The sequence below is a fragment of the Anopheles stephensi genome, chromosome 3 (genome assembly GCF_013141755.1).
Source record: "Anopheles stephensi strain Indian chromosome 3, UCI_ANSTEP_V1.0, whole genome shotgun sequence".
NCBI lineage: Eukaryota > Metazoa > Arthropoda > Insecta > Diptera > Culicidae > Anopheles > Anopheles stephensi.
The window spans coordinates 16,714,566-16,730,532 of NC_050203.1; the positions used below are offsets into that span (position 1 = coordinate 16,714,566).

The 15,967-nt window shown below is 45.9% G+C and overlaps 4 protein-coding genes across 11 annotated transcripts in view; 2 read left to right on the forward strand and 2 right to left on the reverse strand.

Annotated features, from left to right (window-relative positions):
• The first annotated feature begins 174 nt into the window (after positions 1-174).
• Positions 175-890, forward strand: LOC118512683. The gene is made up of 2 exons (XM_036057466.1): positions 175-384; positions 452-890. The coding sequence occupies exons 1-2, from the start codon at positions 219-221 to the stop codon at positions 664-666; spliced, it is 381 nt and encodes a 126-aa protein (XP_035913359.1). The 5' UTR covers positions 175-218; the 3' UTR covers positions 667-890.
• On the reverse strand, positions 877-1,699 carry LOC118512681 (signal recognition particle 19 kDa protein). The gene is made up of 2 exons (XM_036057464.1): positions 1,251-1,699; positions 877-1,182 (listed from the first exon to the last, which is right to left on the reverse strand). The coding sequence occupies exons 1-2, from the start codon at positions 1,533-1,535 to the stop codon at positions 964-966; spliced, it is 504 nt and encodes a 167-aa protein (XP_035913357.1). The 5' UTR covers positions 1,536-1,699; the 3' UTR covers positions 877-963.
• Positions 1,700-1,972: 273 nt separating this feature from the next.
• LOC118512687 (geranylgeranyl pyrophosphate synthase) lies at positions 1,973-6,378 on the forward strand. The gene is made up of 5 exons (XM_036057477.1): positions 1,973-2,553; positions 2,662-2,816; positions 3,121-3,629; positions 3,740-3,867; positions 3,935-6,378. The coding sequence occupies exons 1-5, from the start codon at positions 2,479-2,481 to the stop codon at positions 4,025-4,027; spliced, it is 960 nt and encodes a 319-aa protein (XP_035913370.1). The 5' UTR covers positions 1,973-2,478; the 3' UTR covers positions 4,028-6,378.
• The window catches only part of LOC118512686 (tensin-4-like), a 59,810-nt gene continuing 48,655 nt past the window's right edge, over positions 4,813-15,967 (reverse strand). For 7 of the 8 annotated variants that reach the window (XM_036057473.1, XM_036057475.1, XM_036057471.1 and 4 more), the window contains exons 4-7: positions 7,727-7,774; positions 7,385-7,664; positions 6,704-7,318; positions 4,813-6,631 (exon numbers count right to left, since the gene is read on the reverse strand). In XM_036057473.1, coding sequence (XP_035913366.1) covers positions 6,458-6,631; positions 6,704-7,318; positions 7,385-7,664; positions 7,727-7,774 — 1,117 coding nt within the window. In that variant the 3' untranslated portion in view covers positions 4,813-6,457. Of the gene's footprint in view, positions 6,632-6,703; positions 7,319-7,384; positions 7,775-15,967 lie in introns of all 8 variants that reach the window. The other variant, XM_036057476.1, reaches the window with a different exon arrangement.

The following is a 15,967-nucleotide window of genomic DNA, read 5'->3' on the forward strand; positions in this document are numbered from 1 at the left end:
AGGTTCTATTCCAATCTAGCTAAAAATAAGTAAACAAGACTAAAACTTTCCCGAAGACACGTCTCCCTTTCGGTGCAGATAACTTTGCGTTGAAGTAAACCGGAAGAATTTCGCTAATCGGAAGCACGTTTTAGATAACGCACAGGTATAAAATGACGACGGATGATACACCTTCCAGCTCGTTGACTGTCGACTAACGGGGCGCAAACAGAGGAGAGATGATTGTACGGCGCACACTACTTACGCTTTCCCTACTTGCGGTGCTTTGGATCAGGGCTGGATGTGGACAACCGACAAAGGCCGAGGCAGACGCATCAGATGCTGCCACTAACGCAAACGATGAGTACAATCCGCAATGTCTGCCGTTGGATTTCTTCGACAAAGGTAACGGAAAGACGAAAGAGGAAAAAGGCTTGCAACATTTCTATCCCATCTTTCCTTTCTTCCGCAGATCAATCCGAGGACACGAGAGCAAAGAGAGACGATGGGGCGGTACTAGCTGAGGGGGAGAAAGAGGCGGACGAGGCAGATGAATTTGTTGCCCAGCCGGGTTACGTCGTACCCGCCCGAAGACGACGGCCCTGTTTCGGTCGACGACGAAACTTTACGAAAAATTGTGGTCCAAATCCGAGGGTACGTAACGGTTCGAAGTGGATGCTGCCGTAAATCGGCCTAACGACTGTGTTCGGTTCTGTTTCTCTCCTTTAGGCGTACAGAGTGAGGAACTTTGTGATGTCAGCTAAAAATAATCCTCCTCCCGGTCATCTTCAGGGTCGAGGGTGGAAAAAAAAGTCCCCTAATTAAAAAAAACCCCTACAATAAGCTACTCCAATCGATTCTCCTATTTCTTTACCACGAAGTGCTCCAAAATACATACGATTATAGTTCAAGCTGACGTGTTTTCCATTTATTACCCTGTTCTTGCATTGGGTGCATTGTTAGTTCACTTGCCTGTTTGCCCTTTTACCGACGCTTGCCTTTGCCCTTCTTTTGCGAATGTCCAGCGCTGGTGGATGCGGCTGCCTGCGATTGTTCGGGAGCTTTAGTTTGTCTACTCTTCAGCATCGGTATGGTTTTGCCAAGATGCATCAGCAAACTGTCCCTGGAAGCATATTCCGAGTTTAACGGTGTACCGTCATCATTGCGCAGCTGTACACGAATCCGACCGCGGCATTGTAGTTCCTGAAGGGATGAAATTAAGTGACAATTACCAATTTCTTCCGCGTTAACTCGAGGTCCCTTATACATACCCTGCTTCGCTCTCGTGGATACTGTTTCAGCTCGACCAGCACGTTCATGTTCAATGCCTGCAGAACGTCCCGTATTTCCTGCGGTGAAGGATCATCCACACAGCACTGTTTCGGAATTCGGCGTCCTTCTTGGCGGGTTTTCTTCCGGTTAATGTACGCTGGATAGATGCACACCCATCGCTCCCGGTCACTGTGCTTCTTGTCCGGGGACCATGGCGTTAGTGGCGGTGGGCCAGCCATCCGCGAACCTCCGGGGTGTCCCGGATGCGCATGCATTGTTGCCATTGTGCGGTGTTTAGTGGTTCCGTTTAACAAGTTCCACCGTATTTCGGTTTGTTTCGCACGACCAAAAAGACCTGTTTCTCACGTTCTCGTTCCAGAAAAACAACATTCGAAAACACTTCGCAATGACACGTCGTCGTCAATGTGTTTAGTTTTGTCAGCGTACGTTCCTGAAGGCATGGTCCGTGTCAACAAACCTCCCTGCGGAAACGTCTATTCAATTGCTATTTTGATGTTTAGCATTTATTAGCATAAAAGTCAGCTCATTTTTAATGTCAATACGTTGCCTAAACCTGTACTGAAATTTGAAACAGAGTACAATGTTGTGTAAGGTTACAGGAAAATACAAAATAATTAATTTATCAGAATTTTACCAAATGCACTTTTGAACCGCATGTTATAAACGCACTAACTGACAACACGTCAACTCAATATGGCTGTTGAGCAACAATAACATTCGTTCCAAGAATCGTGTAAACATTATGGAACCATACAGAAAATTCGTGCTGCGCAAGCAAAAAGAAAGCTGATTCATCTTTACAAATTTAGCGTACTACAATTAAAAGTAAGTGAAGTGAGTCACTGTCGCCCTGGCGAGTCCCTCTGCGGTCCGTTGGCAAGTGCAAGTGCGGAACAATTATCGATCCGTTCGGAACGGGGGGTAGAAAAAAAAAACAAATCATCTCCACTGCGGACAACCAAGCGTCTGCAGACCGCTGGCATACAAAGGGGGAAGGATTGCTCTCGGGTTTCTGCGTACGGAATGCGCACAGTGAGCAGCAGTTATCGATCGGAGACACACTGGTAAAGTGATTCCTGTACTTGGTGGTGGTGTACCTGGTGCTCGTCTATCGGAAGTACCTTGGCACGACGGTCGGTCGGTCGTAAAAAAAACCAGCTTTCAGAGTGCGCTACAACACCTTGGTGGTGGTCCTTGAACGCAACAATGTTTAACATGAACGAATTCAATGAAATACTGGACAAATGCTGTGATAAATCATCCCAGAAGGAACAGGATGAGGTGAGTGTTGGAAGCTTCAAGGAGACGATCAATAGGAATGTCCTTCTCATTAGAGCAAATGTGCTTAATGTGCCTTGTTTCTTCTTATCTTTTCTCTGGTCGGAACAGAAACTACTGCAACCGTTGAATTATATCGAACAAATTCCCGGTAAGCAGGTTCGCATGAAACTAGCGCTGGCGATTAACCATTGGCTGTCGATACCGATGGACAAGCTGGCGGCGATAAGTGAGATTGTCCAAATGCTGCACAATTCTAGTCTGCTGTAAGTAGCGTTCTCCCTTGCTGACGCATGTACTGCTTGCCTTATGCGTGTGGTGGCCGTGTAAAATGTTTACCACCCTAAAGTGCCGTTGACGAGCGGCAGAAGCTGCCTGTTGTTTGTTTATATTAAAGCAAAAGGCACCCCATACCCTCACATGCTTCACAAACCGTAATAATAACATTGCATCTTGTATTCGACCATCCCATCCACCTAAAATACCACATCCCAAACATCCCATCCGGATCAAAATTCTTCCCGTTTGGTTCGATGTTTTTTTTTTTTCTCTCGCTGTGTACACTTCCAGCATCGACGATATCGAAGACAATTCTATCCTCCGCAGAGGCATCCCGGTGGCGCACAAAATTTACGGCGTAGCGAGCACCATCAACGCGGCCAATTATGTTCTATTTTTGGCACTGGAGAAGGTGCAGCAGCTAGGCCATCCGGAAGCGACGCAGGTGTACACCGAGCAGCTGCTGGAGCTGCACCGCGGCCAGGGTATGGAAATCTACTGGCGGGACAATTTTACCTGCCCAACCGAATCGGAGTACAAGCAGATGACGATCCGCAAGACGGGCGGACTGTTTATGTTGGCCATCCGGTTGATGCAACTGTTCAGCGCGAATCGGAAGGATTTCACCAAGCTGGCCGCGATACTCGGCCTGTACTTTCAAATACGGGACGATTACAGCAATCTCTGCATGAAGGAGTACTCGGAAAACAAGAGCTACTGTGAGGATCTGACCGAGGGCAAATTTAGCTTCCTCATCATACACGCGATACAGACACAGAAGTACGATAAGCAAGTTTTGCGTGAGTATTATCCCAGGGACGGCAGTTTTGGAACGCTGCCAAAAACGGCTGCCATTAGACCGGAGCGAATAATTTATTTCCTTCCTCTTTCTGACTGGGCCTACGAACAGATATTTTACGCCAACGAACGCGCGATGTGGAGGTGAAGCGGTATTGCATTTCGCTGCTGGAAAAGTTGGGTAGTTTTCAGTACACACGTGACGTGCTTGAGGCACTCGACAAGGAGGCTCGCAAGGAGGTAGGTTGGGGGGGGGTGTTCATAATTTTAAAACCACCCGCCCTAACGTTTAAATATCGATCTGCAGGTGGAAAGTCTTGGACCGAATCCAATTATGGAGGCACTGCTGAACGATTTGCTTAGCTGGAAGCATGTGTCCGACGCGGCGGAGCAACCGTAAGCAGCGTACACACGGTATTTTGCTGGAAAAACGGATATAGAATTATGTGTGCTTCGGAAGACTAAGGAACCACGGCATCAAATCTCATCCGGGACAAGCAGCAGGCAGCAAATCGGCCTGATCCTGGAGAAGAAATTACGAAACGCTCTAGCGGGTGTTGAGTTGGGTGAATTGTGCGAGCGACAATAATTAGTACGACAAAGCGATTTTACAAGCATTATTTCTATGCGAAAAGCCAACACTCCGGAACACTGATTGGTAGCAGCTTAAATATTGCTTCACTACGCCAGCCGTTTGCAAAAGTGTTCCGCGATCGTAGGATAAGCCTCGTATACTAGAGAGAGGCAGAGAGAGAGAGAGAGAGAGAGAGAGAGAGAGAGAGAGAGAGAGAGAGAGAGAGAGAGTTTAAAATCAGCCAAAGCTTCGCAATACTCCCGGGCGATGTAATGCTCCCGCTTAGTAATTTAATAGTTGAAGTCCTTGTTTGCCTTAGCTTTGGTACATTTTGCTTTCCCGGAAAAGTAGTAGGAGTTACTGCTTTTTTTAGCACTAGGAAATGGTAGAAAGTGCCGCATTTCTTGCGCCCTCGCACGATATGCTAGTGCTTGCGCGTAGTGCGCTAAACGTTCTGTATATAAACATAGCTTACAAATTCTCTGCTGCTCCGTTTCGTTCAGCACCGTTCGCAGCAAATATTTTAAACCTGAAGGGGCCATGGTGAAATCGTCGAGCCTGTGAAACGCCCTTAGATTTCGTGATATGTTAGCTCACTCCGATTGTGGATCTTTTTTACTAATTGTTTATTTTATTCATACATCGGTGTTCTCTGCTGTTGGTGTGCTACGTGTTTGCACGGTTTAAAGGGAAACCATGGGGAAGATGCCACCCGCGGTATGCGTCTAGGCTTTGAAAGGAAAAGTACGTCGCATGGATTAATCGAATCCAGCCTTAGTTAGTTTAGCTCAGCAAGCGTTCGCTGAATCACGTATTGCGCGCATTTAAATGTATTCTGTTGCCAATTTGTATCGCGGTGAAAAATGGCCAAAAAAGAAAAACAGCAATCCGGAACATAGATATAAATCGGCACACAAAACGTCTGCAGCGGTTAGAACGGTGCAAAGTCTTCCGGAAGAATCATCACTCTTCGTAGGTAATTAGAGTAGAAGCTTAAAACAAAAACAAGGAAAAGCACACACAAACACACACACAAAAACTCAGAACGCGCAATAGAATTTGTAGCATTATTTGCAGAAAAACTAAATTCGAATCGTACATGCGCTTGGCCATGCTTTAAGCCCTGTTAGCTCAAAATATGAACCTCCTAAACGCGATACTAGTCGCAGGTGTAGTGTTTTGCCCCATTTTACAACGAATGGTGATTGACAATAATGAGCCGGAGAAGGAAAAGGAGCGTGTTTTTGAAAGTAAAAATATTAATTCTTTTGCCTAAACCCTTACCTCCCAACACATTCAGGCCATATCAACGACTCAAGAAAGAGAGAGAGAGAGAGAGCGAGCGAGCGAGCGTAATATGATGGCAGTCGTTATTGTAACTACGAGTATGAATATTCCCGTTTTTCGCTAAGATTTCTACAACTTGCGGTACGATTTAAAAATTACATACTTAAATAATGCACTCATTCTCCCCTCAACTGCTGCCGATTGCACGCCAGCTTGGTAGCCCGGTTTTTTTGGTATTATTTTTTCTCATTCACATATGCCGTTCGTTACTTTCTGGCTTTCATTTTGTATATGATCAGTTGATAACGTACTGCTTTACTTCTACTTTCTCACGGTTCTTTTCTTTTGTTGTAACGGCAAACTTATACGTTACATGTATTATAACTTTACTTCTACCTTTTTTCTCCTCTCGATTAATACAATAATATTTGTCTACCGTTGTTCACATTAGTATTGCTTACTTACAGTTCCTTAGCCATTAGTTGAATTGCATTTTTACCACCTTCCTTCACTTCTATCACCTTTCACCTGTCCTGCTTTCCTTTCCTGTCCGTGTATTTGCCTTTTGACTAGCGGTTTAATTTTGCATAATTTTATCCTATTCGAATTTATTTCGCAGGGGAGAATAGTTAAGGAATAACCTTTTTAAAATTTACTACCGTAACGGTGTTTTGCTCTACTTCGTTCCAAACAAAAAAAAAAAAACCCAAACAGTGGTGTGGTACGTTTAGGCGCGCAGACCAGACAAACTTGGACAAGAACATTTTGAAACCAAAAACAAAAACGAGAGAACTAGAAATTTCCAATGGGTTTTTTTTCCTTCCCATTTGGGGCATCGTGTAGAGTGATACTGTAGAGGAAAACGAATAAATACACAACATATCGCTTCATTGGTGGTCCCCCGGCGAGACTTGGCTGTTGTACGGCAAACGGCAGGAACGGAAAGAAAACCACTCCCGCACCCTATTATCACTCGGTAATCATGTTCTGGAAGTCATTGAGCGAACCGTACGTCTCCGGGTCTTCCTGCCGGTGCACGATCTGCGGTGGTCTCGGCAGTGCGAGCGGTACGGGCAACAGCTCCGGCATTACCGAGTGATGCGTTATCAGTGCCCTCAGCGAGGTAAACTCTTTCGTAAAGCCCTGCGGGAACGGGGAAGATTAAATGGTGCCGTTAAAGAAGCGAATATGGCGTACGAATGCCCTTATTCTTACCTTAATTTTGTACCCCCGTATCGTTCTTAGTATTAGATAGTGTGCCACCTTCGGTGCCGGTGGCGGTACGCGTAGCGACAGCGCAAAGCATCCCGGCTTGGTGGTGCTTTGGCGGACAAGAAACGCGCCCGGATTTTGGCGCGAAAGGACTTCGAGCGAAATTTCGCGCGGTATGCCGGCCTGAAACCAGGGCGCACCCTTCAGCTCGTGCTGCTCCTTCAGGCTAAGGCTATCGTTCCGCAGCGGGACGGCCGGTGGATAGAGCAGCGTCGTGGCGGTATGATTGTACCGTGGACCGTCGAGCAGTGCGCTTGTGCCGCTTGTGCCGGAGGATGCTACGAGTGATGGGCCCGGTGTTAGGGGCGATCGGATGGTGCTGGCACTGGCTATCGTCGAAGCGGTTGTGGAGGTACTCGAGCCGGACAGTTTGCTGGTGGTGGTAAAGACGGTCGTCGAAAGGGTCGTTTCGGCCGTATCGGCACAGATACCTTCGTTGACGTACCCGTCGGAGATCGTCTGGGACGAGCTGGACGAACTCGAGGGTGACGATGAGCTGTGCACGAGCGGTCGGCTGTCTTCCGCCGTCCTTAGGATGCCCATCGTAAGTCGTTTCACCTGAAATGGCAACCACTCGTTTAGGGACTCGCTCGCTCTGTGCAGCGCATGCAATTGAACGCTTACCAACGGTGGCTTTTCCGTCAGCTTGCGGCAGGTATTCAATTCCGTCGGTGAGTTTTCCTCCTCGGAGCTGTTGGTGCGGTGCGGCACATCCAGCAGGTTGTTGGTGGTGCGGTGGAAGAACACGGTCGTCCCCACGCTACCGCCCGTACCGCCCGACCCGCTGCAGATGGTGGCTTTGGCCGTGCGGGACGCTGGTGTGCTGGTCGATAAGGGTGTTGTGGCCGTGCCCATGCCACCCATCAGCCGGGGCAGATTGTTTGGTGTCGTTTCGATCTGGTTGCTGTTGATGGCGGTACAGTTCATATTGCGCGGGGGGGAGGGGGGAGGAATTTTCGAACTCACATCACAACAGGGCCACGTGGGTTTTCCGGTGGTTGAGGCACAAGGAAACTAAGACGAGAAAAAAGGAAACGATAAGAGAGGTTAAATTTAGTATAAGGTAAAATAATTTTTAGTACTGAAAAATCCACTTCAGATCAACAGATTCGATGTGGCCCCTAGACCCATTCTGCTTAGGATCTCTAAAGCGGTTTATTCCGCCAATGAGTCATAGAGCCTCAAATAGAATGTATTAAAAGAGACTACATAAATAGATAAGGTGGAAGAATATTTCATCTGTAACCTTTCAGTTTCTGAAGTAGGAGCTTTGGACAACAAGGACTCTGATCGACGAGATCTCTCGCTCGCAGTCCAGTCGAACGAAACCAGTCTGATACGTCCATGTTTTAGCAGTGGAAAAGCTCCTTAGAGTTCGTTAGAAGCTCCTTACAGTTCATATGAAGAACTTCACTCTGACTGAGTCATAATCGTCATGGTCATCAAGGATAGTCACATATACTTGACGCAACGACTACTAGCCTAGCAGAGAACCGGGAAGTTCAAGTTGTCTCAAACAAGCTTTAGAGCGAACCAACACTTTCCACACAAAGGTTATGAAGAATCCTATCAGAAGTACAGAAGAGTGCAGAGACATGTTATATGTTCCACTATAAATATCACGTGAAGAAGCTTTTAGACACAGAGACACATGGGCTTCATCAAATAGTCCTACAAATGCCCATCAAGGATCGCCTACCCTTCGGACATCCGGAACCTCAAATGGAGTATTTACTCTTGTATATTCGTGACCAACAAGGATTGGGAGGTGGTTGCCCAAGGTCTTAAAACTCCCTTAAAAAATAAACCACGAGCAAACGTAGGTCAGCCATACTACTATTAGACTTGGAAATCAATTCCTCAGCATCAGTATCACTATTACGCTCTCCATTAGATTAAAAGCTCGCAGCAAAGAAAATGCTCCTAATGGCCCAGCACCAACCACCACGACTAGCCTAGAGACTAGTTTGCCGACTTTCGCAAATTGTTTAATTAAGCACGATTGACCGCCATTACGCGGCGTTCACTGCTGCGTGTCACTGCTCATTCGCAGGAAGCGTGAACCTTCACCAACCTAATGGCCTTCAATGTCAAGAGTCACATTATAGCTTCCGTTTTTCGCACCAACTGTAAGAGGAAGGAACTACTTTGCCACCACCGTCGTCGTCGTGGTTCTGTTGTTCAATTCGATCAATCATAATTATCAACGGCCGGACTGACTGGTACAGGGGGGGCAAAAGCAGTACACTCACCACACGGTCAAGCACGGATTGGCAAAAGCTGCAACAGTGGACGTGTGGTTTAATGTGGTTCCCCTCGTGCCCGTTGATTACCGATTGTGCTTGTAGTGTTGGGGATTAGACATGGAGAACCACCCCGTTTCCCATTAGTCCTGCAGTGACCAGGCAGTGAAATGGGATAGCTGGATCGATTCGAATGGGAGCAGCGGTCCAGTTCATTAGAAGCCGCTGACTGAATCACTTAGCAAAGGCGAGTGGGCTAATATAAATGACTTCAAACGACCATATCTGTGCACCGTCTCCGTTCAGTCAAGGGCGCACTCACGTTAATTGGATTAACGTCCATCACGCTGTCCAATTTTCAGTCGATTTGCTGCAGTTCGATCGGCTATTGGGGAAGTGTTTTAAGTCTAAGTGTAAGGTCTTGAATTAAATTTCGCTAATTATAATTTGAAGTATTTCGGCATCCTCTTTGGACAGCCGACACGAATATTGAACGCCTCACACCGATCGGAAGAGTGTAATTGTAATTTATTCGATTGCAATCGAACAGTTGCAAACGATTAATCTTACATTTGGGACACAATCGTACAAAAAACCGAACTGATTTCCAATCAAATACCAATCAGCTACACCATGCCACACCGGACCTGTCCGCGAGTTCGCAACCTGCCAAATTGTTCCCAAAGATCGTAAGTCTTTATCCCTTTCTTCAACGCTCAACGTGCGCCTTCCTTCTTGTCCCTATATTCTTCTTTTGTAGGGCAATCCAAACAACTTCAAACGAAGACGAAAGTCGGCGTCAGGCGAAGGCGTTAATGGTATTAATTTATTCGCATCCCGGGTTGTGAACGATCGGCTGCCCGATTTCATCACTTAGCGAAAGTGTTTTCCCCACCAAGAGCGAGCGATGCAGCGAGTAGACCAGCCGACCTTTGTAAGTCTACAGCCCAAAAACCCGCCCCGTGTTGGTTGAAGATGTTCGCTTTATTTTCACAAACCATTGGCCCCAAATGAGGGGGCCATTAATTAAATCCCTGAAAGTAACAGGGTGCAAGAATGCAATTCGGATCAGTCTAGCAGTGTAACAATGTTGCAGCGTCTTTAGCGCTTAGCCAACGCCCTCAGGTCCATAGGATAAAAGTTTTAATTTTAATTCGCTGATTATTTGCCTAATTGATGCCATCGGAACAGTAGCTCTCGCTCTAAACATCATGGGCAACCCAGGACATTCGGTCGGATGGGTCAGTTCTGGTGACATCTTCGCCAACCCCAAAAACAAATCGAGCAACGGGACAAATTGAATCATGTAGCTAATTGCGGTATTAGCAAAACTTGCCCGGGAGGGCCAAGAACCACTCCCCAAAGCCACTGTTGCCTTCCGTTTTATTCATTTGTCTCACTCAAGGGATGCTCTCCAAACGAAAGTGGATGTGTTTATTGGGCTGTGCATAGAGACACCAACCTCTGGAACCCACCAAGAGGAAGAACAAAAAATCGTCCAGCATCTTGTGGACGCATACTTTACCACGACATGGGACACGTGGTGGGTGTGGGAACGTGGGGAAACTAATTTAAAGTTTCCTTTGGAGTTTTTGGAGTGCTACAGCCTCACCCATCTGCCCCAGCATGCTTCTCGGGCGTCAACCTAGTTTGGCTTGCTCTGTAATAGTCGTACCTTACCCCGGTTACCGGTACGAGCACCAACGGATGGGTTTTGTTTTCGGTATCCCTTTAACACAGGGCAACAAAATTGCAGTGAGCAGCAAAAGTTGGACCCCGTTCTGATGCACCCGATGATTCAATTGGCAAATACAAAGAGAGGGAGGGAGAGAGAGAGAGAGCTCGGCTTCGTGCTGGAAGATACGGCAGACTCTTCAGAGATATCAAATTAATTTGATAATAAATTTCTCCTCACCGGGGCTCGCCCGGTAAGCGACCGTTCAACATGTTCATTCTAAACCTTCCGCCTAGACCTGAGCGAGGAGGTGCCGTTTCTTCCCCGTCAGACGGGGTCCTGAGTACGTTCAATGCCTCGGGAGATGATGCTGCTCGAAGTACACACTCAACCCAGCGGCTTAACCTGAAGTCGGTCCAGAAGCGGTGAAGAAGACACCCTATCCTCGTGCACCTTCCGGTTCCCCAAGAGGAACATATTTGACACGTCCTGTTTTACCTTGGAAGCAAGCAGCACGGTAGGAACATGCTGCAAACTACTAAAACCATCCGACAAAGTGTTCCAACTCGGACGCTCGGAGTGACTCGGAAGGCAGGGCGGGATAGCTAGCGCTCGGAAAAACCTGCTAGTTCAGCATTTGTTCGAACATTTGTTTGCCTCTGACCTAGTGGCCATATTTTCGCAACAAACGAATCGGAACCATGTAATTGATGTAACGTGCAGACATTCTTTGTTAGTTGTTGAGGAGCCGGGGGGGTTTTTTTTTTCTTCTTCTACTACTACTACTTCGGGTTGCAAGTTTCAGTCCAGCTGACGCTTTTGGCGTGACAATGCAACATTCGAACTCGTACCGACACCGGATGCAGACCACTCAGGCCAGGGTTTGAATAATTTTGCATAATAAATGCATTCCAGTAGCCAGTCGCGTCGGGGCGTTGTAGCTTGAAACAGTCCGAAGGATTCTACATATCCAGGTCCCTTTTCATCGATTATGGAATTAAAACGATATTTTTCGAATTTGAAAATGTAATTGTCCTGCTCGCTTTGAACTTATAGCCAAGAGGGAGGATTGATATTGAATTGGGTTTAAGCATGAGATATAGGAGGGTTTATTCAATTAGGATATTGATTTGTTTTGGCGCAATCTGTACTTGGTTGGGATATGAGAAGGCTTACAACGCTCTTTGGTTCAACGACCTGCTAGAGAATGCAGGACAAGACAGGTTTCGCTATGGAAGAACCAGGTTTAAAACAATAATTTATGGATGCATGGAGATAAACTTAATAGAACTTAATAAACTATGTCTAAATTTCTGGAAGGTAAGTTTTTAAGTGTAGCTACTTGCAGGAACGAGTAATAAAATTCAAAATCGAATACGTTTACCAATTTTCCACTTACCTGATGTATCTGCTACATAATTAGAACGACTCGGTAAGAGTCTTGTAAGGACGTTTCTATGAACAGGAAAACTGCCTTAAGACCAGATTCCAAAGCAGATGAGGGTACTAGAAGTCCAGAAGCAAGCTACTATAAACTATAAACTATAAATAGACCAACAGTTAAACTCTTTGAACTCAGGTCTTCACACAACAGGGCCGGGTTCAAATCCCATCCGGACCTTTCCTCCGTAGTGAGAACTGACTATCCAAGTACGTAGTATGAATAAGTCTAGTAAGCCAGAAATGGTAGGCATGATCTAAGAGGTCGTTAGACTAAAAACAAAAAAAAAGGGAGAGAGAGAGAGAGAGAAAGAGAGAGAGAGAGTATTATGACAGCCTTGTCGGTCTTTCAAACAGCACGAACAATATTAAATCCCATCAAGTTCGTTCCTTTGTACCCAGTACATTAAATTTAGTATCTGATACATAAAGTCAAGTAAGCTAAAACTTGCAGGCCTAGAGCTTTGAAGATTTTTTTAAATGTTGTAATTTTAATTTTGACGTCTCGAACTTTTAATGACACTAGCGGACTAGCACATGATAATCACCAGGGTCTTAAGATGGGCTAGGCTCTTCAGGCGAATGACGCCAGACCACCATATCTATTCAATTAGCATATACCGTCATATAAGTGTAATAAATGATCATGAAAATTGGGATCATCAACTTTTTCCTTAAAAATTACTACGTTTTATCACTAACATTACACCTGAAGTAGTTAACTTTTTTTGTCAATGGTTTGAGAATCCTCGTCACGCACCGTATGAGTAAATTTACTTCCCCGCACAATTAATGTTTCCGATCTGCATTCCGAACGTGACATTTCTGTAAATGATTTAAACAACCCTTTTACCGAGCTTCAACCGTTCCTCCCAACATTCAACAACCCTAGCAAACACAATTTTTACATTCCCCTGCCCCCGGCCGCATCTGACCACGCAGATACATTCTGAACAAATATTACACACAACGAATTTCAATCAAGCACCCGTAAAAATCCCTTCCCGACAAAAGCAAACATCATCGGCGCAACCGGTTCAGTTTCGTCTGTCCGCCACTGTGCACGGCGAAATTGATTGCAATCTGGTACGTGATTTATCTGCCGATAGGCTGGCTGGCTGCCTGATTTCAATCCCATCGTTTGTGTTTCATTTTCCGGCAGGTTGGTATTTTTTTTTTGTTGTGTGCTGTTGCTGTGCCTATTTTTGTTTGTTTCAAATATATTTTCTCCATGGGGTTTGTGTTTTCCTTTTTTTTTTGACCTCGGCCTTCTATTTGCAATCCGTGCCCTTGCTTGATCGCATCAATGAAAACATCACCCTCAGCTCAAGCGCATAACTCATGCTTCACCTCTCATCACACGGATGAGAAGAGACTGGGTGCGCGTGTCGTGGGCGGGTGGGTCAATCGGTTGGAAAAAACCAATTCACCGAAACACATTCCACATTTACCAGAATATCCATTCCATCCGTTCGATGCCTTTATTGATTCAATTCAAATATTTTTTACGCGTGCTTCATCCCTCACCCCACCGAGCCGTCCGATCCTGGTAGTGATATGTGGTGCACCTGACAATCGTGCGGGATCGCACAAGATCCGTCGTGCGTGCGCGAGTGCGTGTCTGCGTGGTCTATAATCATTTACCAGGCAAACGAACGAGATCGAACGCGTCTCACTCACTCGAATTCCCATGGTTTCCCAACGGTGGGATAATGCTTTTTCGGTGGGAAGGGACATTCGGTTTTACCGAACGCAACACGTGACGGAATCTGGACAACAGGCACGTTCGCCCTGTTTGCTCAACGGGTTTCAGCATCGTTTGCAGGTCATCTTCCATTTGTTTGTTTGTTTTTCTCACCTCCGTTTCCAAACCTCCGGAACGATGGCTTGTTCCGGCTTCGGGAGATCGATTAGCTGGTTGGAGGAATTTTGACAAATGTTTTTATTTAAAAATGAATTTGAGAAGGTGTCTAAATAGGACTCGTTCTTTTGTCAATTATTTATATTTAGTTTTCGTTTCCAATATATCTCCTTTTTATGATTTTATGATTTTTTTTTATATTTTTCATGTTTTTTTTATAATTTTAAAGTTTAATATCTTACTTTTATAGCATTGTACTGCCTAAGAAAATTTCCTTTTTTCTCTTCAAAAAGAATATTGTTATAGTAGCGTGGTTCAGATTTTCCCTAGCTAAGTGCCAATACCCGTTCCAATTAAACCACGGTCACCAGTGTATCACACCATGCGCCTACGAACGACACAGTAAGCCACCCCGTAACAGAACCAGCTGATGTTTGCATCCCTAACCCACCAGCGTAACCTGTAGCGCACGTATCGGAATTAAAAGGAGTTTGCTACTGCGAGACAACCCCCGGTACGCAACATCCAATCACCCCCCAATCGCGATGATTTATATCCAAATAAACACATACCCAAACACAGACTCGCACCCGGTTCGATCCGGTCGTACGTGTGCGTGTGCAGCCAGTTCAGCAGAATTTTCCGAACCATATTCCGGTAGTATATGCCGGTACTTTATTGATCCTCTTTCTCTGTCTCCCACCCACGGGCAATGGGCGCGTACCGCACCTACGCCAGCAACGCCGGTGGCCCGGGATCAATCTGTTAGCATAACCGCCAGCCCGGTACCTCGGCCGATGAATTATGTTCCGGCTAGTCGGCCGTACGCACATCTCGCTCCTCCAGGGAAACAGTTCATTACCATTCCGGGGTTTCTGGCGGTGGTAGCAGTAGCAGTAGTTCGTGTTTAGAATTCAATGCCCTTTGGCCATCGATCTCGAGGGCCCGTGTTCGGGGTCGAGGATGATCCCCACGGATGCGGACCCACAAATCGGGCCAACAGCCTGTAGGCCATTCGCTCTGCTTTTTTTTATGTTCCCCAGAAGAACCAGACAGAAGAACGGGGAAGTTTTGGTTTGGTTAGCACCCAAACACCATTTTTTAGGTTCCGACGTTCACTTTATTGCGTGAAGTTCCGGTTAAAGTTGTTCATTTGCAGGCGCGCGCGCGTTCGGAGCACGTGTCGGCGGTCGTAACGGTTTGCCTTCGGTTTGCTTTTTTAATTCATTTTATAGTTTGTTTGAGCGACTGTTTTTGGGTTCTGTTTTTGGGATTGAGGGGGATTGTTTTACACGATTTTTTGGGGGGGAATTGCCTCATTTAACTGTTTGCCTCGCACGCGTGAAATTATGAACTATTGTCTGAAACTTTTTTCGGTTCGGTTTAAGGCATGGCGTGTCTGGCGATAATAACTGTTCGTCTTGCATGTCAATACGATGCAAACCTAGCAATGGTTTACTCGTTGTTTTCTCCTATTTTCTCGTCCATTGTTTTCGGAATTGATGTGTTTAAATGTGTTTTTTTTATCCGTGAAAGGCAGCACGGCCGTATTGCCGTTTTAAATGTTTTTGATGTCACGAAAATGTGTTAGGAATTTAATGGAATGGAAAACTCTCTGGGCCCTTTTCTTATCTCCAAGGGCCTGCACCTTTTCTTTAATCTAGTGCTACGGAGGGGTCATGCGTGACTTGGAGGTGGAAGCATCGTGAACCTTCTATAATCATTCTATAAGTCTATTTGGATCCTGGCATTTGCTGATGACATGGATATCGTTAGTTTGAGGTTTCAGTTTGAGAAGCTACGTACAGCTTCTAAAAAAAATGGAGGAAACTTCTCCATTTAAAATACCTGTCGCGGCGGACGAAGCCGGGACTGTATAAAATGTTCTCAATACTCGAATACGCCTCTGAAACATAGGTACTGTCCAAAACTGACGAAGCCCTCTTAGCCGCGTTCGAGGGGAAAATGCTCAGAAGGAAATGAACAAT